The following is a 19,463-nucleotide window of genomic DNA, read 5'->3' as shown; positions in this document are numbered from 1 at the left end:
AAAATAAAATTAAAACCAGGAATTATGGGAAACCCGGGATTTTTTTTTTTTAGAATTGTGGAAGTAGAGAACACAATTACCAAACAAACTGAATATTTTGAAGTTGGAAAAGTTTGAATCAGATGAAAAATGTGAGAATTGTGCAACTTGGAAGAATGTCCCATTGGTTTTAATTTGAGAATATCCCAAAAAAATGGGAATTTCGGAAAAAAGTGAGATTTTTTCGAAAATGGTAAAAAAAACTTGAATGGTCTACATGGTTGGTGTTGAAAATTTTCAAGTAGTAACATGTTGAATTGAGAAATGGTATTATGGAATTTATGGAATTTCAAAATAACTGTGAGTTTTTCCAGTTCAAAGAACCAGTTAGTTTTTTTGTCCTGATTAAGGGGAATTTTTTGACAGTAGAACTGTTGAAGTGGGTTGAAAAATGTGGGAGGAGGACTCGCCAGAAAAATGGGTGAGAATAAGGCTTTGGAAAACCAGGAATTTTGAAAATTAGAAAATTGTCAATTCATTTAAATGGGAAAAATGTTCCGGAAAACCGGGAATTCTGGGAAATCTGGGAATTTTTGGAATTTGTCAAGGGAAAGCCGGCAATTCCCAAATAGGCGGAACAGTTTGAAGTTGGAACAGTTTGAATTGGATGAAAAATGTGGAAGGTAGAGCGCGCCAAATTCTGGACAAGAAAAAGAAGAAGAATTGGAGCATTCACGCAATGAATAGATGAGTTTGAGTGTAGAAAACCATATGTGTGAATGCGTTGAATAATATACGATATGATATGATATGATAATATATGGCCAGGCCACAAGAGGGCAGTACACATGCTGTTATAAGAGTAATGCTTTATGTCAGTGGTTCTCAACCTTTTTTCAGTAATGTACCCCCTTTGAACATTTTTTTTTTAATTCAAGTACCCCCTAATCAGAGCAAAACATTTTTGGTTGAAAGAAGATGAAGAAGTAAAATTCAGCACTATGTCATCAGTTTCTGATTTATTAAATTGTATAACAGTGCAAAATATTGCTCATTTGTATTGGTCTTTCTTGAACTATTTGGTAAAAAAGATTTAAAAAATACTAAAAACTTGTTGAAAGATAAACAAGTGATTCTATTAAAAATTAAGATTTCTACACATAAAAGTAATTATCAACTTAAAGTGCCCTCTTTGGGGATTGTAATAGAGATCCATCTGGATTCATGAGCTTAATTCTAAACATTTCCTCACAAAGAAATAAATCTTTCACATCAATATTCATGGAGCATGTCCACAAAAAAAATCTTGCTGTCAACACTGAATATTGCATTGTTTAATTTTTTTCACAGTTTATGAACTTACATTCATATTTTGTTGAAGTATTATTCAATAAATATATTTATAAAGGATTTTTGAATTGTTGCTATTTTTAGAATATTTAAAAAAAAATCTCAAGTACCCCTTGGCATACCTTCAAGTACCCCCTGGGGTACGCGTACCCCCATTTGAGAACCACTGCTTTATGTTGTATGTAGTTATAAAAATAATGCTACAGTACGTTGTTGCTTGCAGGCACCTGGACGGCAGCGGTAGGACTGCTCATGACATTCCCACCATTCAGTCCAAACTAAAGGTAATAATTCATACTTCAATTTGTCATTTCTTGGCCCTGCGATGAGGTGGCAAATTGTCCAGGGTGTATGCGCCTTCCACCCGATTGTAGCTGAGATAGGCTCCAGCGCCCCCCGTCACCTCGAAGGGAATAAGCGGTAGAAAAAGGATGGATGGAACTTGTCATTCCTACAGCGTTTTGGGCCAGAAATGAATGTTTCTAAATTGGGCTTCATAAATACATGAACCATGACCTTTTATCTGAAATATGCATTTAATTCAGGTGATAAATACCCAAACAGTACTTACAATCCCAACTATCCAATGACAAGTATATTTAGTTATTTTATTCCCACAAAACAAAATATAGTTTTATTTCTATTCTGACTAAGACCCTGAAAGTACAGTTTTTTTTTTTAGATTAAAATGAAAAGACTCACAAAATATGGAACTTCAAAAACACTGTCCACTGAAAAATATGTCATTGTGTGACTTCTTCCCCCTTTTATTTGAAAAAGCAAAGATAGTTTTCATATTGGAAAGGTAGATGTTGATAGACCCTAACAAATGTATGAAAACATCCGCTGTCGATGCTGCCCAATGGAAAATATATTTAAAGCTGGGGAAGACCGTAGAGATGGAAGGCGTTCTAGACCTTTCCGGCTAATGTTTAAGGTCTTGGACAGACTTGTCTATGATGGAGTCCAACCTAATATTATGTTTACTATTAGTATAACTATTATTATTATTATTATTATTATTATTATTTGGTTGTATTATCGTAGACCTGCTGTTTAGTCTGAAACAAGCTGGTGTTATCAACTGCAGATCGTTCTCGTCCTCACTCAAGACTTGGAGGCTAGTTTTTCTGTTAAAAAGGAATGTGATTTTTGATCTGACAGCAGCATGGAGGTCTCACCTGCGAGCTTGTGGGTCTAAACCAGGGGTCTCAGACATGCGGCCCACACTTTCATATGATAAAATGATGTTAGTGCGACCCGGGTGTTTTCGTATGAATGTCGCTTGGCAGCGTCATACTTGCCAACACTCCCAATTTTTCCAAGGGACTCCTGAATAACATGGCAACCATTCTCTCTTAAAACTGTGTATTTTCACCCGATCGATAATATTTCAGAGGCTGCCGTAACGGAATTGCCCTTAGGGCCCTCTATGATTTGTATACATAGCGTGCTAGGTCATGCTTAAGTAGGATTTGACATTTGCACACACTTATCATTTACTGTGAGACATACTTGATCAACAGCCACACAGGTCACACTGAGGGTGGCCTTATATACACGTTTAACATTGTTACAATTATGCGCCACACTGTGAACCCACACCAAACAAAGATGACAAACACATTTCGGGAGAACTTCCGCATCGTAACAAAATATAAACACAACAGAACAAATACCCAGAATCCCATGCAACCCTGACTATTCTGGGCTATAATATACACCCCCGCTACCACCAAGCCCCGCCTTCCCAACCCTGCCCCCACAAATTAACACCCCCCTTACTCCATGCATCGGTTCAGGTGGTGTATATTGTAGCCCGGAAAAGTTAGGGTTACAAGGTGTTCTGGGTATTTTTTCTGTCGTGTTTACGTTGTGTTACGGTGCGGATATTCTCCTGAAATATGTTTGTCATTCTTTTTTGGTGTGGGTTCACAGTGTGGCGCCTATTTGTAACAGTGATAAAGTTGTTTAAATGGCCAGCCACAGTGTGACCTGTTTGGCTGTTGATCAAGTATGTCTTGCAGTCACTGGGCCAGCACACTGTCGGAATGATGACTAGGTAAATGCGATGACCCGTCGCAGAGGACGTTAAAGACAGTGCTCTCACGGCACCCCCACAATATTATTGGCCGGGTGAAAATCGGGACAAATTCGGGAAAATAGTCATGTCGGGAGGAGGACTGAAATACTGGAGTCTCACAGAAAAATCGGGATGGTTGACAAGTATGTTGCTTGGGCGGGAAAGCCATCCAAAGAAGGTGAATTCGATAAAAAGTGCATGTTAGATTTTTTAAGAAATATTTTCTTGCGGCCCACCCTTGCCCAGTTTCTGCATCTACTGGCCCCCAGGTAATTACAGTTTGAGACCCCTGGTCAACCAGGGGTGTCAAACTCTTGCCCGCAGGCCAAATTTGGCCAGCTGTGTAATTACATCTACCCTTGAGGTATTATTCAGCGGCAGTACTGCTGCAACACCGCATTCACCGCTAATACTCATAGTTGCCAACCCTTCCAATTTTTCCAGGAGACTCCCAAATTTCAGTGCCCCTCCCGAAAATACCCCGAGGCAACCATTCTCCTGAATTTATCACAATACCCACCTGGACAACAATGATTGGGGCATGTCTTAAAGGCACTGTCTTTAGCGTCCTCTACAACCTGTCGTTACGTCTGCTTTTCATCCATTCAAACAGCGTACCCACCCCATCACATGATATGTGCACGCACGCACGCTCAAAGAGAAGTGAATGCAACGCATACTGGATCAACAGCCATACAGGTCACACTGAGGGTGGCCGTATAAACAACTTTAACACTGTTACAAATATGCGCCACACTGTGAACCCACACCAAACAACAATGAAAAACACATTTCAGGAGAACCTCTGCACCTTAACAAAACATAAACACAACAGAACAAATACTCAGACACCCTTGCAGCACTAACTCTTCCGGGATGATACAATATACAACACGCTACCACCAAGAAAAAGATGCCAGGTATCTGGCTTGGGCACATCAGATTAGATCAGTGTGTCGCAAACTGAGTGATGTTATTTTATTTTCAAATGTATTAGCCTGTGGGAAAAGGCAATGTTAATATTTACCTCAGAAGGCTGCAAATAGAAAAGAGGCATTCATTTTTTGCATTTAAATTGTATCTAATATACCATTGATGTTTATTTATTTGTTTTTTGAACGTTGGTTTTGCACTATTAAGTTATATAAGCGTTGCTTGTTCCATATTCAGTGTTAAAGCAAATCAGTGTAGCAAACTCAGCAATAATTAACGTTTTATTCATGCACTTTCTCTATTAGCCTGTGGAAAAAGTTTATTTTGATATTTACCTCAGAAGGCTGCAATAGAAAAGAGGCATTCAATTTTATTTTGATTTTAATTATTATTATTATTATTATTTGAAACTCAATTTTGCAAGTCACTAATAAGCCTTGCTTGTTCAATATTCAACACAACATTTGTTTGGGTCCCTATTAAAAGGTTAATTTGCTTAACCTAGACCTGTGGCTTCGTTCAGTTTTAAATTTTGGCCGAGTCTGTATTTGAGTTGGGCTTCACGGTGGTAGAGGGGTTAGTGCTTCTGCCTCATAATACGTAGATCCTGAGTAGTCCTGGGTTCAATCCCGGGTTCGGGATTTTTCTGTGTGGAGTATGCATTTCCTCTCTGTGACTGCGTGGGTTGCCTCCGGGTACTCCGGCTTCCTCCCACTTCCAAAGACATGCACCTGGGGATAGATTGATTGGCAACACTAACTTGGTCCTAGTGTGTGAATGTGAGTGTGAATGTTGTCTGTCTATCTGTGTTGGCCCTGCGATGAGGGCGACTTGTCCTGGGTGTAATCCGCCTTCCGCTCGATTGTAGCTGAGATAGGCACCAGCTCCCCCCGCGACCCCAAAGGGAATAAGCGGTAGAAAATGGATGGATGTATTTGAGTTTGACACCCCTGGTCTAGATCCAAGGTCTGTATGATCATGGAACTTGTTCGCAATGGCAATATTGCCCTCTTGTAACGGTCTGCAGAGCTGGTTGCAACGTTTGAGGACTGGTGTCCCACAGGGATCAGTCCTGGCTCCAAACTTTGACAACACCTACACACATGACCTGCAGCCAAGATTTCTAGCAAATTTGCATATGCAGATGACCTCTTGATTATGCAGTCTGTAAGAGACTAGCAGACGCTAGCAAGGTCCGATGTGGCAACACTATCCTCGTATCTCCAGAAATGGAAGTGGAAGGTCAGTACAACCAAGACCATCTTAACAACACGGAGGCCTGATGTGAACTTAACATCTCTGTGAAGTATGCACTCTGCCTTTTCAAGCCAAACCTAATTATCCTGACATTGAACTGGATATGTTCTCATGTTCTGCCGACACCTGGAGTCACAAATTTGACTAAACGTGTTGGGCTCTTCAGACGGCGACCAGGGTCTTCATTGAGTGCTGGTGCCACAATATTGCATAAAGTTACCTGCTGCCAAATATTATTCAATATTATTCAAATAGTATTCACGTTCGCCTCATTGACAGACCTATTAATGTTGCTTCATGTTTCGGAAGACTGCATTCCACTCCAAATAGTAACATGTTAGTTTTGGCAGGTATCCAACCATCGAAAGAGTTACACTGTCCCCGGCTTGACGCCCACAAGACCCTGGATATTTGATCCATGACATGCTCTTGTCTCCACCTTCCTTGCAGCGGGGACAACTTTACAAAACCCAAAACCAGTGAACATTTGTAAATAAAAACAGAATACAATGGTTTAAAAACTTATATTCAATTTAATATACTGCAAAGACAACATATTTAATGTTCGAACTAAGAAAGAAAATGTTTTTTTTTGCGAATAATCATTAACTTTTTAAAGGCCTACTGAAACCCACTACTACCGACCACGCAGTCTGATAGTTTATATATCAATGATGAAATATTAACATTGCAACACATGCCAATACGGCCTTATAGATTACTAAATTGCAATTTTAAATTTCCCGCGAGTTTCTTGTTGAAAACGACGCGTAATGATGACACGTGCGCGTGACGTCACGGACGTCGTCTGCTTTAATCGCATAATTACACAGTATTCTGGACATCTGTGTTACTGAATCTTTTGCAATTTGTTTATTTAATAATGGAGACTATAAAGAACAATGCTGTTGGTGGAAAGCGGTGGATTGCAACTGTCTTTAGCACCGAGACACGGCCGGTGTTTCTTTGTTTGTTGTGAAGCAGAGCGGTCAAGCGAACATGTTTTCTCTACGTCAACCAGCATGTTTTTGGACGGGAAAATTGTGATATATATCTTACCGGAGACATCATTGGATTATTCGTCGTCCTGCAGCAGCTTTCAAAAAAGGCAGCTGTGAGTTTGGCTCCTCGGCTTCTCTCTGAGACACTGCCTGTTCACCGCAGCCATCCGACCTCGAGGTATGACTTTACAATCTTTACAATCTCAGTAAAACACTATTAAAACAGATAAGGGATCAACCAGAATTATCCTAGTAAATGTGTCTAATTACATCTGAAACGCTCACACCCGGAGCCGTCGCTCTTTTTTTTTCCTAGTCCTTCATTATCAATATCGTAATTCACGAATCTTTCATCCTCACTCAAATTAATGGGGAAATTTTGCTTTCTCGGTCCGAATTGCTCTTACTGCTGGTGGCTCCCAATATAAACAATGTGAATTTGTGTGGAACCCTGCAACTCGTGACAGTCACGCGCACATACTTCAGGTAACGGCAGGTTTTTTTTTATTAGCGACCAAAAGTTGCGAACTTTATCATCGATGTTCTCTACTAAATCCTTTCAGCAAAAATATGGCAATATCGCGAAATGATCAAGTCTGACACAGAATGGACCTGCTATTCCAGTTTGAATAAGAAAATCTCATTTCAGTAGGCCTTTAATGGCAGCAACAAATTGCAAAAAAGTTGGCACAGGGGCATTTTTAACACTGTGTTACACAGCCTCTCCTTTTAACAACACTCGTTAAATGTTTGGAAACTAAGGAGACAAATTTTTGAAGCTTTTCAGGTGGAATTATTTCCCATTCAGCTTAAGTTGTTCAACAGTCCTTTGTCGTATTTTATGCTTCATAATGCGCCACCCATTTTCAATGGGAGACAGGTACTAGACTGGCAGACCAGTCTAGTACTAACTGCACTCTTTTATTACGAAACAACACTGTTGTAACACGTGCAGAATGTGGCTTGGCATTGTCTTGCTGAAATAAGCAGGGGCGTCCATGAAAAAGATGTTGCCGGTATGGCAACATGTGTTGCTCCAAAACCTGTATGTACATTTCAGCATTAATGGTGCCTTCACAGATGTGTAAGTGAATATATAACAACAACATGTAATATGACAGTGAATATATGTTCAAGCGTAATATGACAGTGATGATGTATGTTAATGAGTAATATGACAGTGAATATATATGTTGATGAGTAATATGACAGTAATTCTATATGTTAGTGAGTAATATAACAGTGATAATTTATATTAATGAGCAATATGACAGTGATGATATTTGTTAAAGAGTAATATGACGGTGATGATATATTTTAATGTGTAATAAGACAGTGAAGACATATGTTAATAGAATAGAATAGAAAGTACTTTATTGATACCTGGGGGAAATTAATGAGTAATATGACAGCAATATATATGTTGATGAATAATATGACAGTGAATATATGTAAAGGAGTAATATAACAGTGAATATATATGTTGATGAGTAATATGATAGTGATGCCGGTATATGTTGATGAGTAATATGACAGTGAAAATGTATGTTAATGAGTAATATGACAGTGAATATATATGTTAATGAGTAATAGGACAGTGATGATATATGTTTATGAGTAATATGACAGTAATGATATACAAACCCCGTTTCCATATGAGTTGGGAAATTGTGTTAGATGTAAATATAAACGGAATACAATGATTTGCAAATCCTTTTCAACCCGTATTCAGTTGACTATGCTACAAAGACAACATATTTGATGTTCAAAATGATAAACATTTTTTTTTTGCAAATAATCATTAACTTTAGAATTTGATGCCAGCAACACGGACAAAGAAGTTGGGAAAGGCGGCAATAAATACTGATAAAGTTGAGGAATGCTCATCAAACACTTATATGGAACATCCCACAGGTGTACAGGCTAATAGGGAACAGTTGGGTGCCATGAGTGCAGCTTCCATGAAATGCTAAGTATTTCACAAACAAGGATGGGGTGAGGGTCACCAATTTGTAAGCAAATTGTCGAACAGTTTTAGAACAACATTTCTCAACGAGCTATTGCAAGGAATTTAGGGATTTTACCATCTACGGTCCGTAAAATCATCAAAAAGTTCAGAGAATCTGGAGAAATCTCTGCACGTAAGCGATAATAAAGACTTTTGATCCCACAGACGGTACTGCATTTAAAACTGAGATCAGTGTGTAAAGGATATCACCAAATGGGCTCAGGAACACTTCATAAAACCACTGTCAGTAACTACAGTTGGTCGCTACATCTGTAAGTGCAAGTTAAAACTCTACTATGCAAAGGCAAACGCATTTATCAACAATATCCTGAAATGCCGCCGGTTTGGCTGGGCCCGAGCTCACCTAAGATGGACTGATGCAAAGTGGAAAGGTGTTCTGTGCTCTGACGAGTCCACATTTCAAATTATTTTTGGAAACAGAGGACGTGGTGTCCTCCAAAATAAAGAGGAAAATAACCATTCGAATTGTTATAGGCGCAAAGTTCAAAAGCGAGCATCTGTCATTGTATGGGGGTGTAGTAGTGCCTATGGCATGGGTAACTTACACATCTGTGAAGGCACCATTATTGCTGAATTGTCCATACAGGTTTTGGAGCAACATATGTTGTCATCCAAACAACGTTATCATGGACGCCCTCTCTTATTTCAGCAAGACAAGTGTTACAAAAACGTGGCTTCGTAAAAAAAGGGTGCGGGTACTTTCTTGGCCCGCCTGCAGTCCAGACCTGTCACCCATCGAAAATGTGTGGCACATTATGAAGCGTAAAATACGACAGCGGAGACCCCTGACTGTTGAACGACTGAAGCTCTACATAAAACAAGAATGGGAAATATTTCCACTTTCAAATCTTTAACAATTAGTTTCCTCTGTTCCCAAACGTTTATTGAGTGTTGTTAAAAGAAAAGGTGATGTAACACAGTGGTGAACATGTCCTTTCCCAACTACTTCGGCATGTGTTGCAGCCATGTAATTCTAAATTAATTATTATTTGCAACCAAAAAAAAAACTTTAGGAGTTTGAACATCAAATATCTTGTCTTTGTAGTGCATTCAATTGAATATGGGTTGAATAGGATTTGCAAATCATTGTATTCCGTTTATATTTACATCAAACACAATTTCCCAACTCATGTGGAAACGGGGTTTGTATGTTAATGAGTAATATGACAGTCAATATATATGTTCATGAGTAATATGACAATGGATACATATGTTAATGAGTAATAGTGACAGTGATGATATAACGCAGGGGTCACCAACGCGGTGCCCGCGAGCACCAGGTAGCCCGTAAGGACCAGATGAGTAGCCCGCTGGCCTGTTCTAAAAATAGCTCAAATAGCAGCACTTACCAGTGAGCTGCATCTATTTTTTAAATTGTATTTATTTACTAGCAAGCTGGTCTCGCTTTGCTCAACATTTTTAATTCTACCAGAGACAAAACTCAAATAGAATTTGAAAATCCAAGAAAATATTTTAAAGACTTGGTCTTCACTTGTTTAAGTAAATTCATTTATTTTTTGACTTTGCTTCTTATAACTTTCAGAAAGACAATTATAGAAAAAAAAATACAACCTTAAAAATAATTTTAGGATTTTTAAACACATATACCTTTTTACCTTTTAAATTCCTTCCTCTTCTTTCCTGACAATTTAAATTAATGTTCAAGTATTTTTTTATTTTATTGTGAAGAATAATAAATACATTTTAGTTTCATCCTTCATTTTAGCTTCTGTTTTTTCGACAAAGAATATTTGTGAAATATTTCTTCAAACTTATTATAAAAAATATTCTGTCGAATCTAGAAAATCTGTATAATTAAATTTAAATTTTATTTCAAAGTCTTTTAAATGTCTTAAAAATTTTGTTCTGGAAAATCTAGACGAAATAATGATTTGTCTTTGTTAGAAATATAGCTTGGTCCAATTTGTTATATATTCTAACAAAGTGCAGATTGGATTTTAACCTTTTTAAAACATGTCATCAAAATTCAAAAAATAATCTTAATCAGGAAAAATTACTAATGATGTTCCATAAATTATTTTTTAATTTTTTCAAAAAGATTCGAATTAGCTAGTTTTTCTCTTCTTTTTTCCGGTTGAATTTTGAATTTTAAAGAGTCGAAATTGAAGATAAAGTATGTTGCAAAATTTAATTTTCATTTTTTTCGGGGGTTTTTTCCTCTCTTAAATTGTTTAATTAAGCTTTTTTTTCATCATTTATTCTCTACAAAAAACGTTCCCTAAAAGGAAAAAAAAAAAGTAAGACGGAATGACGGACAGAAATACCCATTTTTTAATATATGTATATATATATATATATATATATATATATATATATATATATATATATATATATATATATATATATAGAGAGAGAGAGAGAGAGAGAGAGAGAGAGAGAGAGAGAGAGAGAGAGAAGGTAAATTGAGCAAATTGGCTATTTCTGACAATTTATTTAAGTGTGTATCAAACTGGTAGCCCTTCGCATTAATCAGTACCCAAGAAGTAGCTCTTTTTTTCAAAAAGGTTGGTGACCCCTTATATAACGTAATGAGTAATATGGCAGTGATTATATATGGTAATGAGTAATATGACAGTGAATATATATGTCAATGGTTAATATGACAAGGATGATACATGTTAATGTGTAATATGACAGTGATGATTCATGTTAATGAGTAATGTGACTTGTGATGAGGTGCTAACTTGTCCGGGGTGTATTCCGCCCCTACAATGGGGCGGAAGGCGGTGCTGATAGGCTCCAGCACCCCCCGCGACCCGAAGGGAATAAGCGGTAAAAATGGATGGATGGATGGAGTAATATGACAGTGATTAAATACAGAACCCAAAACCAGTGAAGTTGGCACGTTGTGTAAATGGTGAATAAAAACTGAATACAATATTTTGCAAATCCCATTCAACTTATAGTCAGTTGAATACATTGCAAAAAAACTATTAAAAAATGGTTTGCAAATAATCATTAACTTAGAGTTTAATTGCAGCAACACATTGTAAAAAAGTTGTCACAGGGGCATTTTTACCACTGTGATACATGACCTTTCCTTTTAACAACACTCAGTAAACGTTTGGGAACTGAGGAGACCAATTTTTTAAGCTTTTAAAGTGGAGTTATTTCCCATTCTTGCTTGATGTACCGCTTAAGATGTTCAACAGTCCGAGGTCTCCGTTGTCGTATTTTACGCTTCTTAATGTGTCACACGTTTTCAATGGGAGACAGGTCTGGACTACAGGCAGGCCAGTCTAGTACCCGCACTCTTTTATTATAAAGCCACGATGTTGTAACACGTGCAGAATGTGGCTTGGCATTGTCTTGCTGAAATAAGCAGGGGCGTCCATGAAAAAGACGTCGTTTGGATGGCAACATATGTTGCTCCAAAACTTGTATGTATATTTCAGCATTAATGCTGCTTTCACAGATGTGTAAGTGAATATATATGTTAATGAGTAATATGACATTGATGATATATGTCAGTGAGTATTATAACATTGATATATGTTAAAGTTAAAGTTAAAGTACCAATGATTGTCACAGACATACTAGATGTGGCGAAATTATTTTCTGCATTCGACCCATCACCCTTGATCAGCCCCTGGGAGGTGAGGGGAGCAGTGGGCAGCAGTGGTGCCGCGCCCAGGAATCATTTATGGTGATTCAACCCCCAATTCCAACCCTTGATGCTTAGTACCAAGCAGGGAGGTAATGGGTCCCATTTTTATAGTCTTTGGTATGACTTGGCTGGGATTTGAACTCACGACCTACCGCTACCACTAGGCCACTGAGTAGGAGTAGTAGTAATGAACATTATGACAGTGATGATATATGCTAATTAGTAATAAGACAATGATAATATATTTTGATGAATAATCTGACATTGATGATATATGTTAATGAACATTATGACAGTGATGGTATATGTTAATGAGTAATAGCACAGTGATGATATGTATTAATTAGTAATATGACTGTGATGATATAAGGTAATGAGTAATATGATGATGATATATGTTAATATAGTATTATGTCAGTGAAGAAATGTGTTAATGTGTAATATGACAGTGATTACCGGTAAGTATGTTAATGAGTAATATGACAATGATATTTGATATTTTGACAGTTGTATGACAATGTAGTTGCTGTGGTTGTCCAGATGCTTACGCTAAGGATGGACATGTCTTACTGCCAGATGGGAAGTGTTCTTCGTAGCGGCTCCAGACAGACATTGTTTGCAAGTCAGCTGATGCGTTATGCTGACATTTACTCTTCTAGCTGCCTCAACCTGCTGCATTACTCTTTGGATTTCTTCTTCATGGCCCCTCCAGTGCTGGTCTGTCAAATCATTGAACGTCTCTGCTGGTGTCCTCAGACTGTTTCCAATAATCTCTGGTTCTCCTTTAGATGCCTCATGAGGCCACAGCACTCAACTCTGTGGACTTTCCTCCCAAGAAGATCAGCAACTGAGAACAGGCGCACAGGTAGTTAAAATTAAAGTTAAAGTACCAATGATTGTCACACGCAAAATTATTCTCTGCATTTGACCCATCACCCTTAATCACCCCTTGGGAGGTGAGGAGAGCAGTGGGCAGTAGCAGTGCCACGCCCGGGAATCATTTATGGTGATTAAACCCCCAATTCCAACCCTTAATGCTGAGTGCCAAGCAGGGAGGTAATGGGTCCCATTTTTATAGTCTTTGGTATGACTCGGCCAGGATTTGAACTCACGACCTACCGATCTCAGGTCAGACACTCTAACCACTAGGCCACTGGGTAGGTTGGAACTTTTACTAGACATAAAATATGACTCTTCAACAAGACTTTTTAACAAGTTTGTTCATAAAAGTTGACTTTGTTATCATAAAGGATGATTTTCTAAGAAGTTGGTCCATAAAATATGACTTTTAGACAAGTTTGTTCTTTAAATATTACTATTTTTCAAAAAAGTAGATTTTTTTTTAACAAGTCTGTCGATAAAATATGACTTTTAGATAAGTTTGTCCATTAAAGATGACTTTATTTTATAAAAGATGACTTTTCAACAAGGTAGTTAATAAAAGATAACTTTTTTACAAGTGTTTCCATAAAATATTACTTTAGACATGTTTGTTGATTAAAGATGACTTTTAGACAAGTTTGTTAATTAAAGATGACTATGTTCCAAAAAAAAATACTTTTCGATAAGGTTGTTCATAAAAGATCACATTTAGACAAGTTTGTCCATAAAAGATGACTTTTTTAATAAAAGAAATTTCAAAAAGTGTGTCCATAAAATGTGACTTCGTTTTCATAAAGAATTACTTTTTAACAAGTTTGTCCATAAAAGATGACTTTTTAACAAGTGTGTCCATAAAATATGACTTTTAGACAAGTTTGTTCATTAAAGATGACTATTTTTCAAAAAAGATGACTTTTCAAAATGTTTGTCCATAAAATACGACTTTGTTTTCATAAAGGATGTGTCAAGTCTTTGTCTTGGTTATGTTCTGTTGGTTTTTGGACTCTTTGTGCACTCTTGTTTTGTCACCATGACAACCATTAGTTTCACCTGCCTCATTTATTTGAACTCACGCACCTGTTCTTAAAGGCCTACTGAAACCTACTACTACCGACCACACAGTCCGATAGTTTATATATCAGTGATGAAATCTTAACATTGCAACACATGCCGATACGGCCGGTTTAGTTTACTGGATTGTAATTTTAAAGTTCTCGCGAGGTATCCTGTTGAAAACATTGCAGAATGATGACGCTTATGTTGACGCGTGCTTGTGACGTTTATTGGTTGGAGCGGACATTTCAGCCCAGCACTACTCACGGCTAAAAGTCGTCTCTTTTCATCGCATAATTACACAGTATTTTGGACATCTGTGTTGCTGAATCTTTTGCAATTTGTTCAATTAATAATGGAGACTATAAAGAAGAATGCTGTTGGTGGAAAGCGATGGATTGCAGCTGCCTTTAGCAACCGAAACACACCCGGTGTTTATTTGTTTGTTGTGAAGCTTTAACACAGAGCGGTCAAGCGAACATGTTTCTCTACCACATGTCAACCAGCAAGTTTTTGCATGGGAATATTGTGATATTAAGTTGGCTCTTACCTGAGACTTGAGCGTATTATGCGACCTCCTCCTGCAGCTGTCAAAAAGGCAGCTGTGATGTTGGCTCCTCCATTGGCTTCTCTCAGAAACACTGGCGTTCACCGCAGCCCTCCGACTTCCAGGTATGACTTTATAATCTCACTAAAACACTATTATCTCAATAAGCAGACTAGGGATTTTCCAGAATTATCCTAGTAAATGTGTCTAATAACATCTGAATCGCTCCCACTGTCGTCGCCTGGAGATGTCGCCTTTTCTTTTCTTTTTCTTTTTTCTTTTTGTGCTTCACTTTAACTTTCCTCATCCACTAATCTTTCATCCTCGTTCAAATTAATGGGGAAATTGTCGCTCTCTCGGTCCGAATTGCTCTTGCTGCTGGTGGCTATGATTATAAACAATGTGATGATGTGAGGAGCCCTACAACCCGTGACATCACGCGCACATCGTCTGCTACTTCTGGTACAGGCAAGACTTTTTTATTAGAGACCAAAAGTTGCGAACTTTATAGTCGATGTTCTCTACTAAATCCTTTCAGCAAAAATATGGCAATATCGCAAAATGATCAAGTATGACACATAGAATGGACCTGCTATACCCGTTTAAATAAGAAAATCTCATTTCAGTAGGCCAAATATTTAAGCCTGTAGTTGCCAGGTAGTCGACCTTGCGACATTACTCTAATGACATCATTCATCTCTTGCTCTGCCCATGTTGGATCTCTTGTGTTTGTTCGGTCCATGCCATAGTCACCGTAAGTGTTTTTGTTTCATGTTTATAATTCTGCCTTTGTGTTAGTTTGTTCCCTGCATTAAGTTTTGTACCTCCACTGTGAGCGCCTTTTGTTTGTAGCTTTTGAGTTAAAATTAAAATCATGTATTTATCTTCAAGCAATGTCCGGTCCAGTTGGTTTGCATTCCGGGAAAACAACCCTCGCAGCAAGCTGTGAAATCCTCGCAGTAAGCTGCATCATAGTCCACAGTCTTACAGGATGACTTTTTAACAAGTTAGTTCATAAAAGATGACTTTTTAACAAGTTAGTTAATAAAAGATGACAATATTTCAATAAAAATTACTTTTCAACAAGTTTGTTCATAAAAGATGACTTTTAGACAAGTTTGTCCATAAAAGATTGCTTTTTTTCAAAGATTAATTTTCAAAAAGTTTATCCACAAAATATTACTTTGCTTTCATAAAGGATGACATTTAGACAAGTTTTTTCATTAAAGTTTTTTTTTCATAGCTGACTTTTCAAAAAGTTTGTTTTTCAACAAGATTGTTCATAAAAGATGACTTTCAGACAAGTTTGTTCATTAAAGATGACTTTTTAACAAGTGTGACCATAAAATATGATTTTTCAACAAGATAGTTCATAAAAGATAACTTTAACAAATGTGTCCATAAAAGATTACTTTTCGACAAGTTTGTTCACAAAAGACGACTTTTAGACTAATTTGTTAAAGATTTTTTTTTTCATAGAAGATGACTTTTCAACAAGTTTGTTCATAAAATATGACTTTTAGACAAGTGTTCCCATAAAAGATGACTTTTAGACAAGTGTGTTCATTAAAGATGACTTTTAGACAAGTTTTTTCATTAAAGATGATAAAAAAAAATTTAAAGATGACTTTTCAACAAGTTTGTCCATAAAATATGACTTTGCTTTCATGAAGGATGACTTTTAGACAAGTTTGTCCATAAAATATATTTTTTTTTTCATAGCTGACTTTTCAACAAGTTTTTTGTTTTTTCATAAAGGATTACTTTTCAACAAAATTGCTCATAAAAGTTGTCTTTTTAACAAGTTTGTCCATAAAAATGACTTTCAGACAAGTTTGTTCATTAAAGATAACTTAACAAGTGTGTCCATAAAATATGACTTCAACAAGTTAGTTCATAAAAGATAACTTTTTACCAAGTTTGTCCATTAAAAATAACTTTTAGACAAGTTTGTTCATAAAATATGACTTTTTTCATAAAAGATTACTTTTCAACAAGTTTGTTCATAAAATATGACTTTTTTTTTTTTCATGAAGGATGACTTTTCAAGAAGTTAGTTCATAAAAGATGACTTTTTAAAAACTTTTTCCATAAAATGTGACTTTTAGACAAGTTTGTTCATTAAAGATTATTTTTAGACATGGTTTTTTCATTAAAGCTGACTATTTTTCAAAACGTTTTACTTTTCAACAAGTATGTCCATAAAATACTTTTTTTTCATAGATGACTTTTCAAAAAGTTAGTCCATAAGATATGACTTTGTTTTCAAAAAGGATGACTTTTAGACAAAATTGTTCATAAAAGATAACTTTTTTAACAAGTGTGTCCATAAAAGATGAATTTTAGAGAAGTTGGTTCATAAAAGATAACTTTTTAACAAGTTTGTCCATAAAAGATGACTTTAACAAATGTGTCCATAAAAGATGACTTTTAGACAAGTTTGTCCATAAAAGATTACTTTTTTTCTTACATTACTTTTCAAAAAAGTGTATCCATAAAATATGACTTTGCTTTAATTAAGGATGTCATTTAGACAAGATTGTCCAAACGTTTTTTTTCATAGCTGACTTTTCAAAAAGTTTGTCCAAAAGTTTTTTTTCATAGCTGACTTTTCAAAAAGTTTGTTTTCATAAAGGATTACTTTTCAACAAGTCTGTTAATAAATGATGATTTTCAGACAAGTGTGTTCATTAAAGATGACTTTTTTTTAACAAGTGTGTCCATAAAATATAACTTTTCAACAAGTTGGTTCATAAAAGATAACTTTTTTAACAAGTTTGTCCATAAAAGATGACTTTAACAAATGTGTCCATAAAAGATTGCTTTTAGACAAGTTTGTTCACAAAAGATGACTTCGGCAAATGTGTTTATTAAAGATGACTTTTTTTCATAGAAGGTGACTTTTCAAAAAGTTTGTCATAAAATCTGACTTTGTTTTCATAAAGAATGACTTCAACAAGTTAGTTCATAAGATAACTTTTTAACAAGTTTGTCCATAAAATATGACTTTTAGACAAGTTTTTTCATTAAAGAAGATTATTTTTCAAAAAAGATGACATTTCAACAAGTTTGTCCATAAAATATGACTTTGCTTTCATAAAGGATGACTTTTAGACAAGTTTGTCCATATTTTTTTTTCATAGATGACTTTTCAAAAATGTTTGCTGTTTTTTTCATAAAGGGTTCATTTTTAAAAAGTTTGCTCATAAAAGATGGCTTCAACAAGTTTGTTCATAAAAGTTGACTTTTTAACAAGTTTGTTCATAAAATATGACTTTCAGACAAGTTTGTGCATTTAAAGATGACTTAACAAGTGTGTCCATAAAATATGACTTTTCCACAAGTTAGTTCATATAAGATGAATTTTTACCAAGTTTGTCCATGAAAGATAACTTTTAGACAAGTTTGTTCATAAAAGATTACTTTTAGACAAATTTGTTCATTAAAGATGACTTTTTTTTCATAAAAGAAGACTTTTCAACAAGTTTGTTCATAAAATATGACTTTTTTCATAAAGGATGATTTTTCAACAAGTTTGTTCATAAGATTACTTTTTAACAACTTTGTCCATAAAATATGACTTTTACACCATTTTGTTTGTAAAGATTATTTTTTACACCCGTTTTTTCATTAAAGATGACTATTTTTCAAAACATTTTACTTTTCAACAAGTTAGTCCATAAAATATGACTTTGTTTTCGAAAAGGATGACTTTTCAACGGGTTTGTCCATAAAATATGACTTTCGGACAAGTTTGTCCATGAAATATGACTTTCAGACAAGTTTGTCCATAAAATATGACTTTCAGACAAGTTTGTCCATAAAATATGACTTTCGGACAAGTTTGTTCTTAAAATATTACTTTCCGACAAGTTTGTTTATAAAATATGACTTTTCAACAAGTTTGTCCATAAAAGTATTTCAACAAGTTTGTTGAAAGTTTGTAAAATATGACATTTTAACAAGTCTGTTTGTAAAAGATGACATTCTAACAAGTGTGTATATAAAATATGACAAAAGATGACATTTTAACAAGTGTGTTTATAAAAGATGACATTAAGACTAGTTTGTTCATTAAAGATTAGTTGTTTTCATAAAAGATGTTAACAAGTGTGTTTTTAAAAGACCACTTTTTAACAAGTGTGTTTATAAATTGTAAATTTTAACAAGTGTGTTTATAAAATATGACAAACGATGAGATTTTAACAAGTGTGTTTATAAAAGATGACATTTTAAAAAGTATGTTTCTTGCAGCGATGAAGACAAGCGTGCCGCATGAGAAAGACATAAAGATGGGTCGAAAGTAGTTTTACCTGCAGAATGCTGAAGAATTGTTTAGTGGCAGCCATGATGGACACAACTCAACCTTTTGCTCTCCTTGCTGGATTAAAGCTGCTATGCACCCTTGAACCAATAAATATGTTGTCCAGTGAAAAGCACGCATCTCTCAAATTTGTGTTTATTAGACATATACATTTATTTTATATGTATGTATGTGTGTGTATAAAATGAGTGATTTTCCAAAAGGAGTCATTCTTGACCAAAAAATACTAATTCTTTAGCAAAAAAAAATCTCATTCTTTACCAAAACGAGTCATTGTTTCGCAAAATAACTCAATATTGAGCAAAATAAGTCATTCTTCAGCAAAATTAACCTTTCTTTACCAAAACGAGTAATTCTTTACCAAAAGGAGTATTTTTTTACCAAAAGGAGTTATTCT

The 19,463-nt window shown here is 35.6% G+C and overlaps 1 protein-coding gene across 10 annotated transcripts in view; it reads left to right on the top strand.

The window, feature by feature from the left end:
* The window catches only part of nt5c2l1 (5'-nucleotidase, cytosolic II, like 1), a 42,809-nt gene extending 23,631 nt beyond the window's left edge, over window positions 1-19,178 (top strand). For 5 of the 10 annotated variants that reach the window (XM_061908283.1, XM_061908281.1, XM_061908284.1 and 2 more), the window contains 4 exons: window positions 1,553-1,613; window positions 12,801-12,977; window positions 13,049-13,125; window positions 18,997-19,178. In XM_061908283.1, coding sequence (XP_061764267.1) covers window positions 1,553-1,613; window positions 12,801-12,977; window positions 13,049-13,111 — 301 coding nt within the window. In that variant the 3' untranslated portion in view covers window positions 13,112-13,125; window positions 18,997-19,178. Of the gene's footprint in view, window positions 1-1,552; window positions 1,614-12,800; window positions 12,978-13,048; window positions 13,126-14,782; window positions 14,868-18,996 lie in introns of those variants that run through there. The other 5 variants (XR_009807808.1, XR_009807806.1, XR_009807807.1 and 2 more) reach the window with 5 other exon arrangements.
* Window positions 19,179-19,463: the final 285 nt, after the last annotated feature.

The sequence above is a fragment of the Nerophis ophidion genome, linkage group LG08 (genome assembly GCF_033978795.1).
Source record: "Nerophis ophidion isolate RoL-2023_Sa linkage group LG08, RoL_Noph_v1.0, whole genome shotgun sequence".
Lineage (NCBI taxonomy): Eukaryota > Metazoa > Chordata > Actinopteri > Syngnathiformes > Syngnathidae > Nerophis > Nerophis ophidion.
This window is presented reverse-complemented; position numbering and strand designations above follow the sequence as displayed.